The 18,525-nt window shown below is 47.6% G+C and overlaps 1 protein-coding gene across 2 annotated transcripts; it reads left to right on the forward strand.

Annotated features, from left to right (window-relative positions):
* Positions 1–9,661: 9,661 nt before the first annotated feature.
* On the forward strand, positions 9,662–18,043 carry LOC142919525 (uncharacterized). Of its 2 annotated transcripts, none has more exons than XM_076062465.1 (7): positions 9,662–9,784; positions 10,617–10,750; positions 13,458–13,567; positions 14,326–14,400; positions 15,189–15,322; positions 15,652–15,713; positions 15,884–18,043. In XM_076062465.1, the coding sequence occupies exons 3-7, from the start codon at positions 13,508–13,510 to the stop codon at positions 16,459–16,461; spliced, it is 909 nt and encodes a 302-aa protein (XP_075918580.1). In that variant the 5' UTR covers positions 9,662–9,784; positions 10,617–10,750; positions 13,458–13,507; the 3' UTR covers positions 16,462–18,043. The 2 variants fall into 2 exon arrangements, with proteins under 2 accessions (XP_075918580.1, XP_075918581.1); XM_076062466.1 differs by having other exon boundaries at positions 10,617–10,641.
* The last annotated feature ends 482 nt before the right edge of the window (positions 18,044–18,525 follow it).

Genomic DNA, 18,525 nt, shown 5'->3' on the forward strand with positions numbered 1-18,525 from the left:
GTGTGTGTCTGTGTGTGTCTGTGTGTCTGTGTGTTTCTGTGTGTCTGTGTGTCTGTCTGTGTGTGTGTCTGTCTGTGTGTGTGTCTGTGTGTGTGTGTCTGTCTGTGTGTGTCTGTGTGTGTGTCTGTATGTCTGTGTCTGTGTGTGTGTGTCTGTGTGTGTGTCTGTGTGTGTGTCTGTGTGTGTGTGTCTGTGTGTGTGTCTGTGTGTCTGTGTGAAGAGCAGAGCGCACGCGCAAATAAATAATTAATTAGAGGGACGCTTGACCTCGAGCCCAGTGGCGCAGAGAGTAATTAATTAATTATTGATCTATTCCACGCGCCATTGGCTTGTTGACACAAGGGCTTAGTAGGAGTAATTAACTCTAAACAGCCGTCAGTCAAACCATTACGTCATCCGCGCGGTTAAAGCGCGAGTGGGGGGATGACGTCATTGACCCCCCCCACACACAAATGGCGGGTGGGGGGGAGGGCATCGGCCCCCACCTCATGGGGAGTGGGGAGAGGGGCATTAGCCCCCACTCACTCACCCATCCACTCACCCCCTCACTCACCCACACACTCACCCATCCACTCACCCACTCACTCACCAATCCCCTCACTCACCAATCCCCTCACTCACCCCCTCACCCACCCACCCCCTCACTCACCCCCTCACCAATCCCCTCACCAACCCACTCACTCACCAATCCACTCACCCACCCCCTCACTCACCCCCTCACTCACCCTCTCACCCCCTCACCCCCCTCACTCACCCACTCACTCACCCCCTCACCAATCCCGTCACAAACCCCCTCACTCACCCCCTCACTCACTCACCCCCTCACCCCCTCACTCACCCCCTCACTCACCCTCTCACCCCCTCACTCACCCACTCACTCACCCCCTCACCAATCCCGTCACAAACCCCCTCACTCACCCCCTCACTCACTCACCCCCTCACTCACTCACCCCCTCACTCACTCACCACTCACCCCCTCACCAATCCCCTCACTCACTCACCCCCTCACTCACTCACCCACTCACTCACCCACCCACCCACTCACCGTCGTGGTGTGTTTATAAACTAAACAATGTCCTCGTGTGGAGTGAGTGCAGGAGGTCCGACGTTCCGTGCCGCTAACACGGACAGGCGACTGCGCGCGGCTGTGATCACGTGACGCATTCGCAGGGCGGAAGAGTCTTCCGGAAGAGTCTTCCGGAAGAGGTCCCGCGCCACGCTTGAGACGGCCGGAAGAGTCTTCCGGAAGATGTCCCGCGCCACTGCTTGAGACGGCCGGAATAATCTTCCGGAAGATGTCCCGCGCCACGTTTGAGACGGCCGGAAGAGTCTTCCGGAAGAGGTCCCGCGCCACGCTTGAGACCGACGGAAGAGTCTTCCGGAAGATGTCCCGCGCCACGCTTGAGACTGGCCGGAAGAGTCTTCCGGAAGATGTTCCGCGCCACGCGTGAGACGGCCGGAAGAGTCTTCCGGAAGATGTCCCGCGCCACGCGTGAGACGGCCGGAAGAGTCTTCCGGAAGATGTCCCGCGCCACGCGTGAGACGGCCGGAAGAATCTTCCGGAAGATTTTTCCGCGCCACGTTTGAGACGGCCGGAAGAGTCTTCCGGAAGATGTCCCGCGCCACGTTTGAGACGGCCGGAAGAGTCTTCCGGAAGAGGTCCCGCGCCACGCGTGAGACGGCCGGAAGAATCTTCCGGAAGATTTTTCCGCGCCACGTTTGAGACGGCCGGAAGAGTCTTCCGGAAGATGTCCCGCGCCACGTTTGAAACGGCCGGAAGAGTCTTCCGGAAGAGGTCCCGCGCCACGCGTGAGACGGCCGGAAGAATCTTCCGGAAGATGTCCCGGATTTTCTGTTTGCACAGTCACATAGTCACTTTAAGATGTTATACTGGTAGCAACGAAGTTGTAAACTGAGTGTACCAGCCTGCAATAGATTAATGTGTCCGTCCGTCCCCTTTCAATACTTTAACGAAGTGAAATCTCGTGTGACTGTCATCCTTTGTTTAACCACGTGAGTGACGTCATTGAGAGTCACTCTCTTGTCACTGTCATCCTTTGTTTAACCACGTGAGTGACGTCAATGAGAGTCACTCTTTTGTCACTGACATCCTTTATTTAACCGTGTGAGTGACGTCATTGAGAGTCACTCTCCTTGTCACTGACATCCTTTGTTTAACCACGTGAGTGACGTCATTGAGAGTCACTCTCTTGTCACTGTCATCCTTTGTGTAACCACGTGAGTGACGTCATTGAGAGTCACTCTCTTGTCACTGACATCCTTTGTTTAACCACGTGAGTGACGTCATTGAGAGTCACTCTCTTGTCACTGACATCCTTTGTTTAACCACGTGAGTGACGTCATTAAGAGTCACTCTCTTGTCACTGTCATCCTTTGTTTAACTACGTGAGTGACGTCATTGAGAGTCACTCTCTTGTCACTGACATCCTTTATACTGGTAGGAAGGAAGATTGTAAACTGAGTATGCCAGCCTGCAATAGATTAATGTGTCCGTCCGTCCGTCCCCTTTCAATACTTTAACGAAGTGAAATCTCGTGCTGTTGGGGTGTAAAATCAGCAATAGACAGCGCAGAGACTTGACAAAATTCCAATGTTCCTACCAGCCCACCCTGCAGGGACCTGTTCTCGTTCGTGTTTTTGTTTTTTTGTGTTTGCTGCGGTTGCACCCGATTCAAGAGCCGAATGTCTCACAGGGCGGCTGCTACCCACCAAATGAATGGAACTCAAAACCGAACGAGGGGAATCCCGACAGCAGGGCTACGTGGCTGCCGCCTCGTGGACGGCCTGAGTACCGCGCGTGAATTCCCTCGCCCCTCGCACCGGCCAAGTCCCCCGGCGGCAGCGGCGGCGGCTTCCCCAACAGCCACGAGCCGCGTTGCCGAGGTCGCTCTGAGCCAGAGCGGCGCTCCAGCTGCATTCTGGGCGATGTTGTCGGAGCCCTCAACGCAGCCGGGCAAAAATTGACCTGCAAGAACAGAACAGCCCGTTGCAATGATATACACAGAATGTAAACCTTTGACTCGAAGCTTTTGTGTGACCGCAGGAAACATTCACATTCTTTGGTTTATATATTCTTAGTTCTTTCGGTAGAGTCACCACGTTGAAGGGAAACAACAAAATAATAAAATATATATAAAACAATAAAATAAATTCTCACGACGTTTCGACCGTAACACAAACGGTCGTCTTCAGGTGTGTTGGTTTGCATAAATTTATTTTTAAACGGCGCATTTATTTATTTATAAAAACGTTAGCGTCAAGCGCAGCGATTTGGCAGTTTGCCCTGGACTAGTCCATCTATATTCTGAAAAGAGGAGGGGGGAGACGAATTCTTTTTTATAATGTATGCTGTCTGAAAGCCACTGTAAGCGTGAACAATCAATTAAGAACTGAAATGGTTTATCAAATCTTTCCAATGATTGCTAAGATAGAATCCATCTTCTCGGTTGAAATTGTCTCACCATTTCAGTTCTTAATTGATTGTTCACGCTTACAGTGGCTTTCAGACAGCATACATTATAAAAAAAATTCGTCTCCCCCCTCCTCTTTTCAAAAAATAGATGGACTAGTCCTGGGCAAACTGCCAAATCGCTGCGCGTGGCGCTAACGTTTTTATAAATAAATAAATCCACCGTATAAAAATAAATTTATGCAAACCAACACACCTGAAGACGACCGTTTGAGTTATGGTCGAAACGTCGTGAGAATTTTTTATTATTGTTTTATATATATTTTATTATTTTATTGTTTCCCTTCAACGTGACTTTACCGAAAGAACTATGAATATGAATTACTGCAGTCACGAAAGCTTTAAATCAAAAAAATTATTTGGTTTCTTTCGGTAAAGTCACGTAGATGGAAACTGTTAATGTTTTTTTTCTTCACTTTATTTTTTTTCTATCTGTGTGACTTTGTGATAATAAGAATGTAGTTGAATTAACGCTTAGGAGGCTTTCACGACCAATATCATCCACAACAGAGGTGTTTTTGGGGGGTTAGATCACGTAAATATAGAAATGTGTCGCTAAACCCACCACCACCCGACACAGCCAACCAGTAAGGGTGGTCACGTAAACAGAACGTGGCCAATTCGTGTATAGTACAGCACTAGTGCGTAGTGTATAGTGTAGTGTATAGTGTAGTGTATAGTGTATAGTAGTGTATAGTAGTGTATAGTGTAGTGTTTAGTAGTGTATAGTGTAGTGTATAGTGTAGTGTATAGTGTAGTGTATAGCATAGTGTATAGTAGTGTAGTGTAGAGTATATTGTAGTGTATAGTGTAGTGTATAGCATAGTGTATAGTAGTGTATAGTGTAGTGTATAGTAGTGTATAGAGTAGTGTATAGTGTAGTGTATAGTAGTGTATAGTGTAGTGTATAGTAGTGTAGTGTATAGTGTAGTGTATAGTAGTGTATAGTGTAGTGTATAGTAGTATATAGTGTAGTGTATAGTGTAGTGTATAGTGTAGTGTATAGTGTAGTGTATAGTAGTGTAGTGTATAGTGTAGTGTATAGTGTAGTGTATAGTAGTGTATAGTGTAGTGTATAGTAGTGTAGTGTATAGTGTAGTGTATAGTAGTGTATAGTGAAGTGTATAGTAGTGTATAGTGTAGTGTATAGTGTAGTGTATAGTAGTGTAGTGTATAGTGTAGTGTATAGTAGTGTATAGTGTAGTGTATAGTAGTGTATAGTGTAGTGTATAGTGTAGTGTATAGTGTAGTGTATAGTGTAGTGTATAGTGTAGTGTATAGTAGTGTAGTGTATAGTGTAGTGTATAGTGTAGTGTATAGTGTAGTGTATAGTGTAGTGTATAGTAGTGTAGTGTATAGTGTAGTGTATAGTGTAGTGTATAGTAGTGTAGTGTATAGTGTAGTGTATAGTGTAGTGTATAGTAATGTATAGTGTATAATGTAGTGTATAGTGTAGTGTATAGTGCAGTGTATAGTGTAGTGTATAGTGCAGTGTATAGTGTAGTGTATAGTGTAGTGTATAGTGTAGTGTATAGTGTAGTATATAGTGTAGTGTATAGTAATGTATAGTGTATAATGTAGTGTATAGTGTAGTGTATAGTGCAGTGTATAGTGTAGTGTATAGTGTAGTGTATAGTGTAGTGTATAGTAATGTATAGTGTATAATGTAGTGTATAGTGTAGTGTATAGTAATGTATAGTGTATTGTATAGTGTAGTGTATAGTGTAGTGTATAGTGCAGTGCATAGTGTAGTGTATAGTGCAGTGTATAGTGTAGTGTATAGTGCAGTGTATAGTGTAGTGTATAGTGTAGTGTATAGTGTAGTGTATAGTGTAGTGTATAGTGTAGTATATAGTGTAGTGTATAGTAATGTATAGTGTATTGTATAGTGTAGTGTATAGTAGTGCAGTGTATAGTGTAGTGTATAGTGTAGTGTACTAGTACAGCACACCGGTTGTGTGTTGGAGAGCCAAGCCACAACATTTATAATCTTGAAGTTTCACCAGAAATCACAACCAGCTTCATCAGGTGACAGCCAGATTTGGTGAAATATGCCAATTTTATTTTTGAGTCACCACACGCCAAGGCTATTTATTCAGTCAACAGAGGAGCTGCTCAGTGAGCTCCCGGCCAAAAGCATTCAGGCTCATCAGACCATTGCCCTGACACCAGTGTTGACTTGGTCGCTGTCAATAAATATGATGGCAAGCCTTAATATGACTGCTGCTTATACTGAAAAAAGTATAACTTCTCAGTTTTCAAAGCATAGGCGATGTGTGTGCGTCTTTTTTTGTCACCGTAAATCTAATATTGCATCTTCTTTGGTTCTTTCGGTAAAGTCACGTAGAATGAGAATAAAATAATAAATTGATAAAATAAAATAACACAATAATAATATTCTCACGACGTTTCGGCCACAACACAAGCGGCCTTCATCAGGTGAAGGGACGAGACTGTCTGGTAGGACAGCGCTGGAGTGAAAGAGCCACGTTCAGATCACGACCTTTAAGCTGTGTGAGAGGAAACAAAGCGCCTTGACAAAGGAATTAGCATATAATTTAGCATTGAAATGGCTGAATGATTAGCTTGTGACTGGTCACAGAAATAGCTATGTTAAAAGTTAAAGCATACACATCCGCAGAGGCACCCCTTGATAAAGGAATTAGCATAGAATTTAGCATTGAAATAGCTAAGTTAAAGCATACACATCCGCAGAGGCACCCCTTGACAAAGGAATTAGCATAGAATTTAGCATTGAAATAGCTGAGTGAATAGCTTGTAACTGGTCACAGAAATAGCTACGTTAAAGTCAGAGCATACACATTCACCGAGGCACTTAGTACAAATCAAACAGGATAATTTAGCATTGAAATAACTGAGTGATTAGCTAGTGACTGGTCACAGAAATGACTATGTTGAAGTCAAGGCCTACACATCTGAGCTATTCACAGTACTATATATTCACAGTACTATATAGTGAACCAATAAAAAAACCCTAAAATATAAATTACCTTAATGTTATCAATAAACTCTATATTCTCCAATCAGCTAAGCTACCAACAATAAGTCGTTATATATCACAATGCTATACGTGACTTTACCGAAAGAACGAAAGAAGAAGTGATGTTAGGACAAAGTGCGTGTGTGTTTTGGAAGTAACCTGTACAGAGAACTCAGGTGAGACCCGTTGTTCTTGTGATACAGGTCAAAGGGTACTTTTGTGTTTCACGAAGCGTCTGCCTCTCTAGCAACTCATTGTCTTTGAAATAGGGAGCACGCTCGGATCATTCATCAGTTACAAGGCATACCACTTGAAATGTACACGTATAGGAGGAGGTACATTCTCTACAACACGAATTGTAGTTTTGTCTTACGTGTTGACGTAGATTTTGTCTAACTAGGACTAGAAATGCTCCTTGCTGATTCACGTCTGGATGTTCATAACCATCGGTTGAAGCAAACCCCACTGCTGTTGTTGAGACGCTGTGCACCATTTAATGGTCCAACACATTGACGGCCTTCAGGCCAGGAAAGTCACAATATTTGCACACGAAGGACGCATTCACGCAAGTACCCCGTGCTCCGTTTTGAAGTTTTAAAATGAAACATCTTTGAATTGTGTTGTGCTTTGAATTTGATTATTTTATTTCCTCATTAAAAGCTTGTATCAATTTACATCTGGAAGACTTCATTGAAAAGTACATTTCGTGTGAATTTTCTCTCGTCATTAAGTAGATGGCCTTGCCGGGGGTTCGGTTCAATGCGGACACAAACAGTGTACACATACAGTGTACACACACAGTGTACACACACACAGTGTACACACACACAGTATACACACAGTGCACACACACACAGTGTGCACACACAGTGTGCACACTGTGTGTGTGTACACTGTGTGTGTACACTGTGTGTGTACATACAGTGTACACACAGTGACACAGTGACGCACACACACAGTGACAGTGTACACACACAGTGACACACACACAGTGACACAACAACAACCGCCATTTGCTACTAAGTGGCGGTGACGTCACCACGACGCTTGTGCCAAGCACAGTGTATACACACAGTGTACACACAGTGTGTATACACAGTGTACACACAGTGTACACACAGTGTACACACACACAGGGTATACACAGTATACACACACAGTGTACACACGGTGTACATACAGTGTATACACCCAGTGTACACAGGGTACACACTGTATATATACACACACAGTGTACACACAGTGACACACAAGGTATACACAGTGTACACACACAGTGTATACAGTGTACACACACACAGTGTACACACACACAATGTACACACACAATGTACACACACACAGTGTACACACACACAGTGTACACATACGCAGTGTACACACACACAGTGTGCACACACTGTACACACACAGTGTACACATATGCAGTGTACACACACACAGTGTATACACATAGTGTACACACACACAGCGTACACACGGTGTACACACACAGTGTATACACATAGTGTACACACACAGTGTATACACAATGTACACAATGTACACACACAGTGTGCACACACAGTGTACACACACACAGTGTACACACACAATTTATACACACAGTGTACACATACGCAGTGTACACACACACAGTGTATACACATAGTGTACACACACACAGCGTACACACATAGGGTACACACACAGTGTACACACAGTGTACACACACACAGTGTACACACACAGTGTACACACACAGTGTACACACACACAGGGTATACACAGTATACACACAGTGTACACACGGTGTACATACAGTGTATACACCCAGTGTACACAGGGTACACACTGTATATATACACACACACAGTGTACACACAGTGACACACAGGGTATACACAGTGTACACACACAGTGTATACAGTGTACACACACACAGTGTACACACACACAGTGTACACACACAATGTACACACACAATGTACACACACACAGTGTACACACACACAGTGTACACATACGCAGTGTACACACACACAGTGTACACACACTGTACACACACAGTGTACACATACGCAGTGTACACACACACAGTGTATACACATAGTGTACACACACACAGCGTACACACGGTGTACACACACACAGTGTATACACATAGTGTACACACACTGTACACACACAGTGTACACACACAATTTATACACACAGTGTACACATACGCAGTGTACACACACAGTGTATACACATAGTGTACACACACACAGCGTACACACATAGGGTACACACACAGTGTACACACAGTGTACACACACAGTGTACACACAGTGACACACACACAGTGTATACACACAGTGTACACACACACAGTGTATACACACAGTGTACACAAACAGTGTACACACACACAGTGTACACATAGACACCTGGGAGCCAGAAATCTTTCTGATGGGTCAAATACTCATTTCACTCATTAAAATGCAAATCAATTTATAACATTTTTGACATGCGTTTCTCTGGATTTTTGTTGTTATTCTGTCTCTCACTGTTCAAATAAATCTACCATTAAAATTATAGACTGATCATTTCTTTGTCAGTGGGCAAACGTACAAAATCAGCAGGGGATCAAAATATCTATTTTTATTATTTTATTGTTTCCATTCTACGTGGTGGTGACTTTACCGAAATAACCAAGAAGATGAATCCCTGCAGTCACGAAAGCTTTAAATCGAAATTTGAATTGCAAGTGCTTTGAGTGTGTGCACGTGCCGTGTGGAAAAAAATGTACGATATGCTTATGGTGGATATGATTAGGTAATATCATAGTGTCGCCATATCGCAATAACTTTCGGAGTTGTACAATTCTGCAAGAGCGTTCCCAACTTTGATCGCGTTGTGTGAACGTCATCATTTGGAACGAACCAACTTACCGCTTTAAATAGGGGGGGGGGGTCGCAGACGCGGTAATATTTTTTAAAATATATAAATATATACATCTTCAACAGCAATACAATGACGGAGCGACCGTGACCATCATAGTAGATCATTCAGCATATATTGTTCGAGTAAATACGATTCAAATTATGTGATGGAAGTGCAAGTATAAGATTGATAGTTTGAGCGTCAACCCTTGGCTGGGAGTGGTAGCTCCCAAGTGCCAATGGCTGACGCCTCAAGCCCGGCTCCCAGGACGCTTCTAAACTGTTCGGAACATAATGACTCCCCACCCCCACCCTAAACTCTAAACTTGCACGAACAATTCCTCTCGCCCCTTAAAACTCTGAGCAGGATTGAACTCACGCGAACTGGTAAGTGGGTGTTTTGGTTTTAAAATTTTGACGAAAAAAAAAATCCGGTGTTGTGTGACCCCCGTTGCGGCGGTGACACCGCAGGCTGTGGTTGCTCCCCGCCGGGGAAGGCGTCTCCTTCTCGGTAGGCAATCCAGGCCATTCAGGCCCTCCCTGGCGTCTCGGGCCTAGTCTGTCACAAAGAAAATAAACATTTATACATGCTTTGTGGAACTGTTTTCACAGTAAGATACACAGGCAGCAGTCGTAAGAAGAAAGGCTGAAATACAATCGTCAGTAACAGAGGCGTTATGAAAAAGGCCCATTGCCCGATTATGCACCACAGAATTTACTTTTAAGGGCAGTGTTATTGGTAAATATGTAGGGGGTTTTTTCTCTCGTGATATACCCGTCTTTGTGTTTGTCCTCATGCTTTGGGTTTCGGGCTGTTCCACGCGAGTTTGAAGCCTTTGGTTAAACGAGGTAACACAACCACGGGTCAAGTTATCTCTTGATGCATCACAGCTGTCATAACCCGTACGGTTTACCCCGTATTCTTGTACAGAGACATTGAGTTTTCACGCCCATACGGGGTACAGCCGTTTCAATACGGGCAAAAAAACATGCTTTGGTAACAGTATTGTCTATTTGTGTTTCTACATTGTGATGGGACTTCGCAGGACGAACGTTGATATTCATAAAGACACGTGGTGGCCGATATGGTCTGAATTGATCTGTAATAAGGTAGGGGCACTGATAGAGGTTGACAGCTACGTGGTGGTGAGTGTACTCGAAGTGAATCTATATTTGTGTGTTTCTCCCTTGTGATGGGACTTTGTTGTTGTTGTTTTAGGCGGCTGCGGGACTGTGCAACGTTGGTGAGTGGCATAGGAGCGGTGGGGGCAACATCCATTGTAGAGTACAATGTCACTACGCTCCCACGTCTACGCTACCCTCCTCCACCAAGCCGCCACACGGACGAGCGTGGTGAAGTATGGTCAAATCATGACCCGGGGCGGCGTGGGGAGACCCTCGTCCGGCAATGGATTAACAAATTGGCTCTTACTGTTTATCTCCATATATATAAAAATATGCAAGGTTGTGATTGTGTGTGTTGTCTGTTCAAAATGTTTAGCGTACTTCCCGACATGCAACAAACTGGAAATTTGCCATGTGGGTATTTCCCAGACTGTACACCGTGCAAACATTATACAAATACACTTTTGTGTTTTTTTTAGGGGTGGGGAGGGGAGCTCAATAATGCCTAGATTTTATGCACGGCAAGTGAGCTGTGACGTCAAATCTGTCACGTGACCCGTGCATGTGGAAGCGTCACGCATTGTAGTGTAGCGGTTAGCGTTGTCTGTGTGTGTGTGTCTGTGTGTTGTGGGGAGCGATAGTGTAGCGGTTAGCGCGCTGCGCTATGAACCTGGCGACCCAGGTTCGATTCCTGCTCACGGCCAACACCAGTGACGATTATCTGAACCGGTCCCGGGCCTCCCCTAGGTCGACTCAGCCTCAAATGAGTACCTGGTGCGGTGTGTAAACATTGCCACTAGGGAGACAAAGGCGGTCGAGCGTGGTGCTGGCCACCCACCCCCTCGTGTACCGTCCCGGCCTTCATAGGTGCTCGCTAACAGCACTTGCTCCTACAGTCTGTTAAGGCTATATGGGGGATCTTTTTGTGTCTGTGTGTGTCTGTGTGTGTGTCTGTGTGTTTGTGTCTGTGTGTGGAAGCCTAATGCATTGTAGGGTAGTGGTTAGCGCTACGCCGCGCTACGAACCCGGCGACCCGAGTTCGATTCCCGCTCACGGCCACCACCGGTGACGATTATTTGAACCGGTCCTGGGCCTCCCCTAGGTCGACTCAGCCTCTAACGAGTAACTGTTGTGGTGTGAACATCGCCACTGGGGAGACAAAGGCGGCCGGGTGTGGTGAATTCAAGCCTGGGTAGTACAGCTAGTCCTGTATATACCTACACAGCCTACATACAACAGAATAAGTAGTATCTCTTGGCCCTGTAGTTGTATCTACTGACTGTACAGTAGTATCTACTGAGCCAGTAGTAGCTACTGACTGTTTAGTAGTATTTACTGACTGTAGTAACTACTGACCGTAGTAGTATTTACTGGCCCTACAGTAGTGTCTACCGACTCTATAGTAGTAACGACTAACTGTATAGTAGTATCTGCTGACTCTATAGGAGTATTCACTGACTATAGTAGTAACTACTAACTCTATATCAGTATCTACTCACTCTATAGTAGTGCCTACTGACTCTAGTAGCTACTGACCGTAGTTGTATCTGCTGACTGTAGCAGTATTTGCTGACTGTAGTGGTATAGTCTGACTGTTTTAGTATCTACTAACTCTATATAGCGGTATGTACCAACTCGATAGCATTATTTACTATTACTACAGCAGTGCATACCGACTGTGGTGGATCCTGCTCTCACTACAGCAGTGCATACTTACTGTGGTGGTAACTGCTATCACTACAACAGTGCATACTGACTGTGGCGGTACTTGCTATCACTACAGACCAATTTACTCTGACAGAGACCCACAGACTCACACAGAGACCCATAGACTCACACAGAGACAAATTTACTCTGACAGAGACCCACAGACTCACACAGAGACCCATAGACTGATAGACTCACACAGATACCAATTTACTCTGACAGAGGCCCACAGACTCACACAGAGACCCATAGACTCACACAAATACCAATTTACTCTGACAGAGGCCCACAGATTCACACAGAGACCCATAGACCCACACAGAGACCAGTTTACTCTGACAGAGACCCACAGACTCACACAGAGCCCCATAGACTCACACAGAGACAAATTTACTCTGACAGAGACCCACAGACTCACACAGATACCAATTTACTCTGATAGAGGCCCACAGACTCACACAGATACCCATAGACTCACACAGATACCAATTTACTCTGACAGAGGCCCAAAGACTCACACAGATACCCATAAGCCCACAGACTCACACAGAGACCCACAGACTCACACAGAGACCCACAGACTCACACAGAGACCCACAGACTCACACAGAGACCCACAGACTCACACAGAGACCCATAGACTCACGACACAGGCGGTCCCCACGAGGTGGTCGTCAGCCGTGCCCGGCGGCTGAGCATTACTCACCCCCCCCCCCCCACCACGTCGCTGTCTCCACAGCTGCCGTGATGAGTGTCGCTGTCTTCCTGCTGTCTCCACAGCTGCTGTGACGAGTGTCGCTGTCTTCCTGCTGTCTCCACAGCTGCCGTGACGAGTGTCGCTGTCTTCCTGCTGTCTCACAGCTGCCGTGACGAGTGTCGCTGTCTTCCTGCTGTCTCCACAGCTGCCGTGATGAGTGTCGCTGTCTTCCTGCTGTCTCCACAGCTGCCGTGACGAGTGTGGCTGTCTTCCTGCTGTCTCACAGCTACCGTGACGAGTGTCGCTGTCTTCCTGCTGTCTCCACAGCTACCGTGACGAGTGTCGCTGTCTTCCTGCTGTCTCCACAGCTGCCGTGACGAGTGTCGCTGTCTTCCTGCTGTCTCCACAGCTGCCGTGACGAGTGTCGCTGTCTTCCTGCTGTCTCTACAGCTGCCGTGACGAGTGTTGCTGTCTTCCTGCTGTCTCACAGCTGCCGTGACGAGTGTCGCTGTCTTCCTGCTGTCTCCACAGCTGCCGTAATTAGTGCCGGTGACTCCAGGTTGTCTCTGGCCGCTGCCGTGATGAGTGCCGGTGACTCCAGGTTGTCTCTGGCCGCTGCTGGAGCTCACAGGAACATTCTGGTGAGTCGCTTTTAGGGGGGCTCACCGGTGCTCTGTGTACTACTATACACTGTACACTACTATACACTGTACGCCATACTATACACTGTACGCTATACTATACACTGTACACTATACACTGCACACTATACACTGTACACTATACTATACACGGTACACTATACTATACACTGTACGCTATACTATACACTGCACACTATACTATACACAACTATACACTACATTACTATACACTACACAACTATACACTGTACACTATACACAACTATACACTACATTACTATACACTACACAACTATACACTGTACACTATACACAACTATACACTACAATTACTATACACTACACTACTATGCACTACATTACTATACACTACACTACTATACACTACACTATACCCTACACTACTATAAACTACAGTACTATACGCTACTATACACTATGCACTACTATACACTACAATGTAATATACACTACTATACACTACAATCGGTCCTGGGCCTCCCCTAGGTTGACTCAAAAGAGTAGCTGGTGTAGCGGTGTGTCGTAGTAAACAAAGCCACTGGGGAGACAAAGGCGGTTCGGCGTGGTGCTGGCCACCCACCCCCTCATGTGCCACAGTGCCGGCAGCCTTAATAGGTGCTTCTCTTCGCTAACAGCACTTGCCCCTATAGCCTGCCGTGGCTACACGGGGGACCTTTGTGTCTGTGTGAGTGATGACATGTGGCTCCGTGATGCCTCTGTCCGCTGGGATGCAGCTGAAGCCGGTGCCTGCGATGCTTCGTCTGCTGCAGTCGGTCGGTGTCGAGGGCGACACATTCACGTGGGAGCAGGTGGGTCCCATCACGACCACCAACACCATCATCATCTGCGTGGCTAGGAGATGTTGACTACCACGCCTGGTGTACAGGAGGTCGTGGGACCCACCATCATCATTATCAGGGTGGCTAGGAGATGTTGACTACCTCGCCTGGTGTACAGGAGGTCGTGGATTCCATCGCGAACCTGACACCTGCTGTATAATTTGGATTTGCAGGATTATCACACATGGCTACGTGCGTTGCGAAAGAAGTTCAACATAGTACAGACGTTACACTCACCCACCCACTCACCCAACCACTCGTCCACCCACTCATTCACTGACCTACTCACTCAGCCACCCACTCACCCAACCACTCACCCACTCCATTTACCCACACACTAACACTCACTCATCCAACCACTCACTCATCCACTCACTCACCCAACCACTCACTCGACTCACCCTCTAACCCATCCACTCACCCTCTAACCCATCCACTCACTGACTAATCCATCTCTTCCGCCCATGCCACTAAATCAGTGATCCACCCACCCACTCACTGATTCTCTCACTGATCCACACACCCACTCACTCACCTACTCACTCACCTACCCACCCACTCACCCACTCAATCACTCAACCACCCACTCACCTACCCACCCACTCACCCACTCAATCACTCAACCACCCACTCACTAACTCATCCACTCACTCACCCACTCACTCACCCACCCACCTACTCACCCACTCAGTCACCCACTCGTGTGTGTGCATGCATGCGTGTGTGCATGTGTGTGTGTGTGTGTGCGTCCCACGTAGGCGCACCACTACGTGGGACAATACATCAAGCGAAGACAACTTTACGATGTAGAGAGGCCGTACCTGGTGAGGTGTGGCGGGGACCCTCTGGGGGAGGTGTTTGGTGTGGAGGGATTCTCACTCAGAGATCCCAGGTGAGGGAGATACAAAGAGGGTGGAGAGAGAGTGGGTGGGTGAGTGAGTGTGGGTGAGCGGATGAGTTATTTAGTGAGTGAGTGGGAAGGCGAGTGGGGGCGTGAATTATTGAGTGGATGGGTGAGCTGTTTAGTGAGTGGGCGAGTGATTGAGTGGGTGAATATTCTTTGGTTCTTTCACTAAAGTCACGTAGATAGAAAAATTATAATAAAGAAAGTGAAATAAAAATAAACAAGCACAAGAGAGAGAGGGGTGGAGAGAGAGAGAGGGGCGGGAGATAGAGCCTGCATCCAAACGCAGCCTGGATCTCCCTGTCTCTCTCTTCCAGACACTCGGTGGCAGCGCTGTTTGTGAAGTCATTCTCCATAGTGATGGCCGACAGCAGGCGAGGTGAAGTTCCCCTCCCTCCTCCTCACTCCCTCCCTCCTTCTCACTTCCTCCCCGGGTTCATAGCGCGACGTAGCACTAACTACTACTACACTACCGCTACCCATATACAGTCACACACTCACACACTCACACATTCACTCACTCACTCTCTTCTTTTTCTTCCCCTTCAGCCGGTGCCAACGTCACCACCACCTCCACCACTTCCTCTCCATCTTGCGCTCCAACCGGTGGCGGTGCTGTTGGTGTGGGTGGTGGTGGTGTGGGTGGTGGTGTGGGTGGTTGTGGTGGTGGTAGTGGTGTGGGTGGTGGTGGCGGTGGTGTGGGTGGTGGTTGTGATGGTGGTGGTGTGGGTGGTGGTGGTGGTGTTGGTGTGGTTGGTGGTGTTGGTGTGGGTGGTGGTGTTGGTGTGGGTGGTGGTGGCAGTGGTGGTGGCGGTGGTGTGGGTGGTGGTGTTGGTGTGGGTGATGGTGGTGGTGTGGGTGGTGGTGTTGGTGTGGGTGGTAGTGTTGGTGTTGTTGGTGTGGTTGGTGGTGTGGGTGGTGCTGGTGGTGTGGGTGGTGCTGGTGGTGTTATCGTGGGTGAGTGCGTGGTGTGCCGGAGTGAGCCGCGTAGCTGCACGTTAGTTCACGGCGACAGCGGTCACCTTGCCACGTGCCGCCGCTGCGCCTTGGAGCTGCAGCGGCGTGGCATGGCCTGCCCACTCTGCCGCAGGGAGATCCACTCTGTGGTGCACACGTTCCTGTCCTGACACGACACACAACAGACACACACAGACACACACACAGACACAACAACAACAACCGCCATTCGCCACTAAGTGGCGGTGACGTCACCACGACGCTTGTGCCAGGCTATGTGTACCCTGAGGCAACGTGAAGTGCAGAACGTCCGCTGGCAGGTCACAGGGCAGACCCAGGTGCCACGGGTCGACTGACTGAGATGACTGGCTGATGCACCACCTGTGCCTCCTACTGTGCCAACCTGCTGTGCTTTAGCCACCCGGCGCTCCGCTCGTTCTGAGCGTCGCTCCTCCGCCCTCCGTTGTTGTTGGAGTGCGACTACCTCCAACTGCCCAGTAGCATCCTTCACGAGCCTCCTCCACAGAGGCCGATCTTGACACCGCTGGTACCAGTCATCGGCAAGTCCACTCAGCTCCACGTCCTCCTGTACCACATCACTCCATTTCTTCTCTAACCCGTGCCGCACCCGCTTAGCCCCCTCAATCCGGCCGAACAAAAGCTGTTTCGGCATGCGGTGGCAGGGCATGCGGGCTACATGACCCAGCCATTGCAGCCTTGCCCGCTGGAGGAGCTCACCGATGGGACCTTGCCCAGATCTTTCAAGGATTTGTGAGCTCCTCACACAATCCAGTCTGGTTAAACCCAGGATGGATCGTAGGCAGGCCAGCTTAAATGTTTCTCACCGGCGAAGATGTTCCATTAGGGGGGTCCACGTTTCGCAAGCGTAGAGAAGGGAGGGAATGACCGTGGCCGAGAGGACCTGAAGCTTAGTGCGGAGCGACAGACCAGGTAGCTTCCACACAGCGTTACGCAACCGATGCAAAGATATTGCCGCTCGACTGATTCGGAGGGAGACCTCTGCTGTTAAACTGGAGCCAGTCATAAGCACACTGCCCAGGTATGGGAAACTCTCCACTCTCTCCACAACTGCCCCATCACCGATTGGGAGTTGTGGGGGTGGAGTGTCCGATGGTACAAAATACACAGACATACACACACAGACACGCACACACACAGACATGCACAACAATAACAACAACTGCCATTCGCCACTAAGTGGCGAATCGCGTCACCACGACGCTTGTGCCAGGACATGTGCACCTTGAGGCCACGTGAAGTGTCGAACGACCGCTGGCAGGAGGTCACGGGGCAGACCCAGGTGCCACGGGTCGACTGACTGAGATGAGATACACACAAAGAGACACAGAGAGACAGATACACAGACACAGATACACACAGACACACACAGACACAGATACACAGAGAGACAGAGAGAGACAGATAGATACACAGAGAGCGTTTGTTAATTTATGTCTCCTTAAGGACAATTTAATGTTCATGTTTTTACCTCAGAATGTAAAAAAAATGTTCCTCGTAATGTTCAAAATATTTTTTTGTCTACCTCAGAATGTTTATAAAAAAAATTAACCTCAGAATGTTATTTTTTTACCTCAATGTAAAAAAGATTTGCTTTTACCTCAGAATATAAAAAAAATGTTTACCTCAATGTAGAAATTCTATTTTTTTACCTCACTCGCACTCTTGAATGCGTTTATTGCCGTTTAATATATTAAACTTTTGCACATTTTACCTCATCGTTTCCTGTCATCACTTTACGAGTTCACCGTGTGTGCGTGTGTGTGGGGAGCGTTGGTGCGCCAAAGCAAACCCCTCCAGTGAAGGTCCCCCGTGTGGCCTCTAACAGACTGTAGGGGCAAGTGTCTCTTAGCAGCTCGCAGCAACTGCGAGCACCGTCACGACAAAATTATCTTACATCCACGTTCACCCTCTGTGAATATTCACACGCACGTGGGAGACGCGCTAACCCATCCCTAGCGATCCGAGCGGTGCGTCTTAAGAGTGCGAGGATTATTCTCCTGGCCGCTCTAACACCGTTGCCACGTGACGAGCGACCTGACGGAGCTGCTTTCACTTGGTGCAGGGCAGGCCGCTCGCGTGGACCAAGATTGGCACAGCAACTCAGTGGGGGGCCCCCTTACACCCTGGTGGCAATACACTTAGTTTAGTTTTACTTAGGTCTCTGTTAGTGTGGGTCTCTGTGGGTATCTGTG

This window comes from Petromyzon marinus, unplaced genomic scaffold, assembly GCF_048934315.1.
Source record: "Petromyzon marinus isolate PM22_M1 ecotype Great Lakes invasive population unplaced genomic scaffold, UKy_Petmar_22M1.pri1.0 PM_G_Scaffold_60, whole genome shotgun sequence".
Classification (NCBI taxonomy): domain Eukaryota; kingdom Metazoa; phylum Chordata; class Hyperoartia; order Petromyzontiformes; family Petromyzontidae; genus Petromyzon; species Petromyzon marinus.

Bases quoted from the DNA above. Each gene is read 5' to 3' on its own strand.
- LOC142919525 (XM_076062465.1), top strand. From the start codon at position 13,508: ATGAGTGCCGGTGACTCCAGGTTGTCTCTGGCCGCTGCTGGAGCTCAC. The intron at 13,568-14,325 runs GTGAGTCGCTTT...GCTGGGATGCAG, and splicing joins GAGCTCACAGGAACATTCTG to CTGAAGCCGGTGCCTGCGAT. The intron at 14,401-15,188 runs GTGGGTCCCATC...CGTCCCACGTAG, and splicing joins ACACATTCACGTGGGAGCAG to GCGCACCACTACGTGGGACA.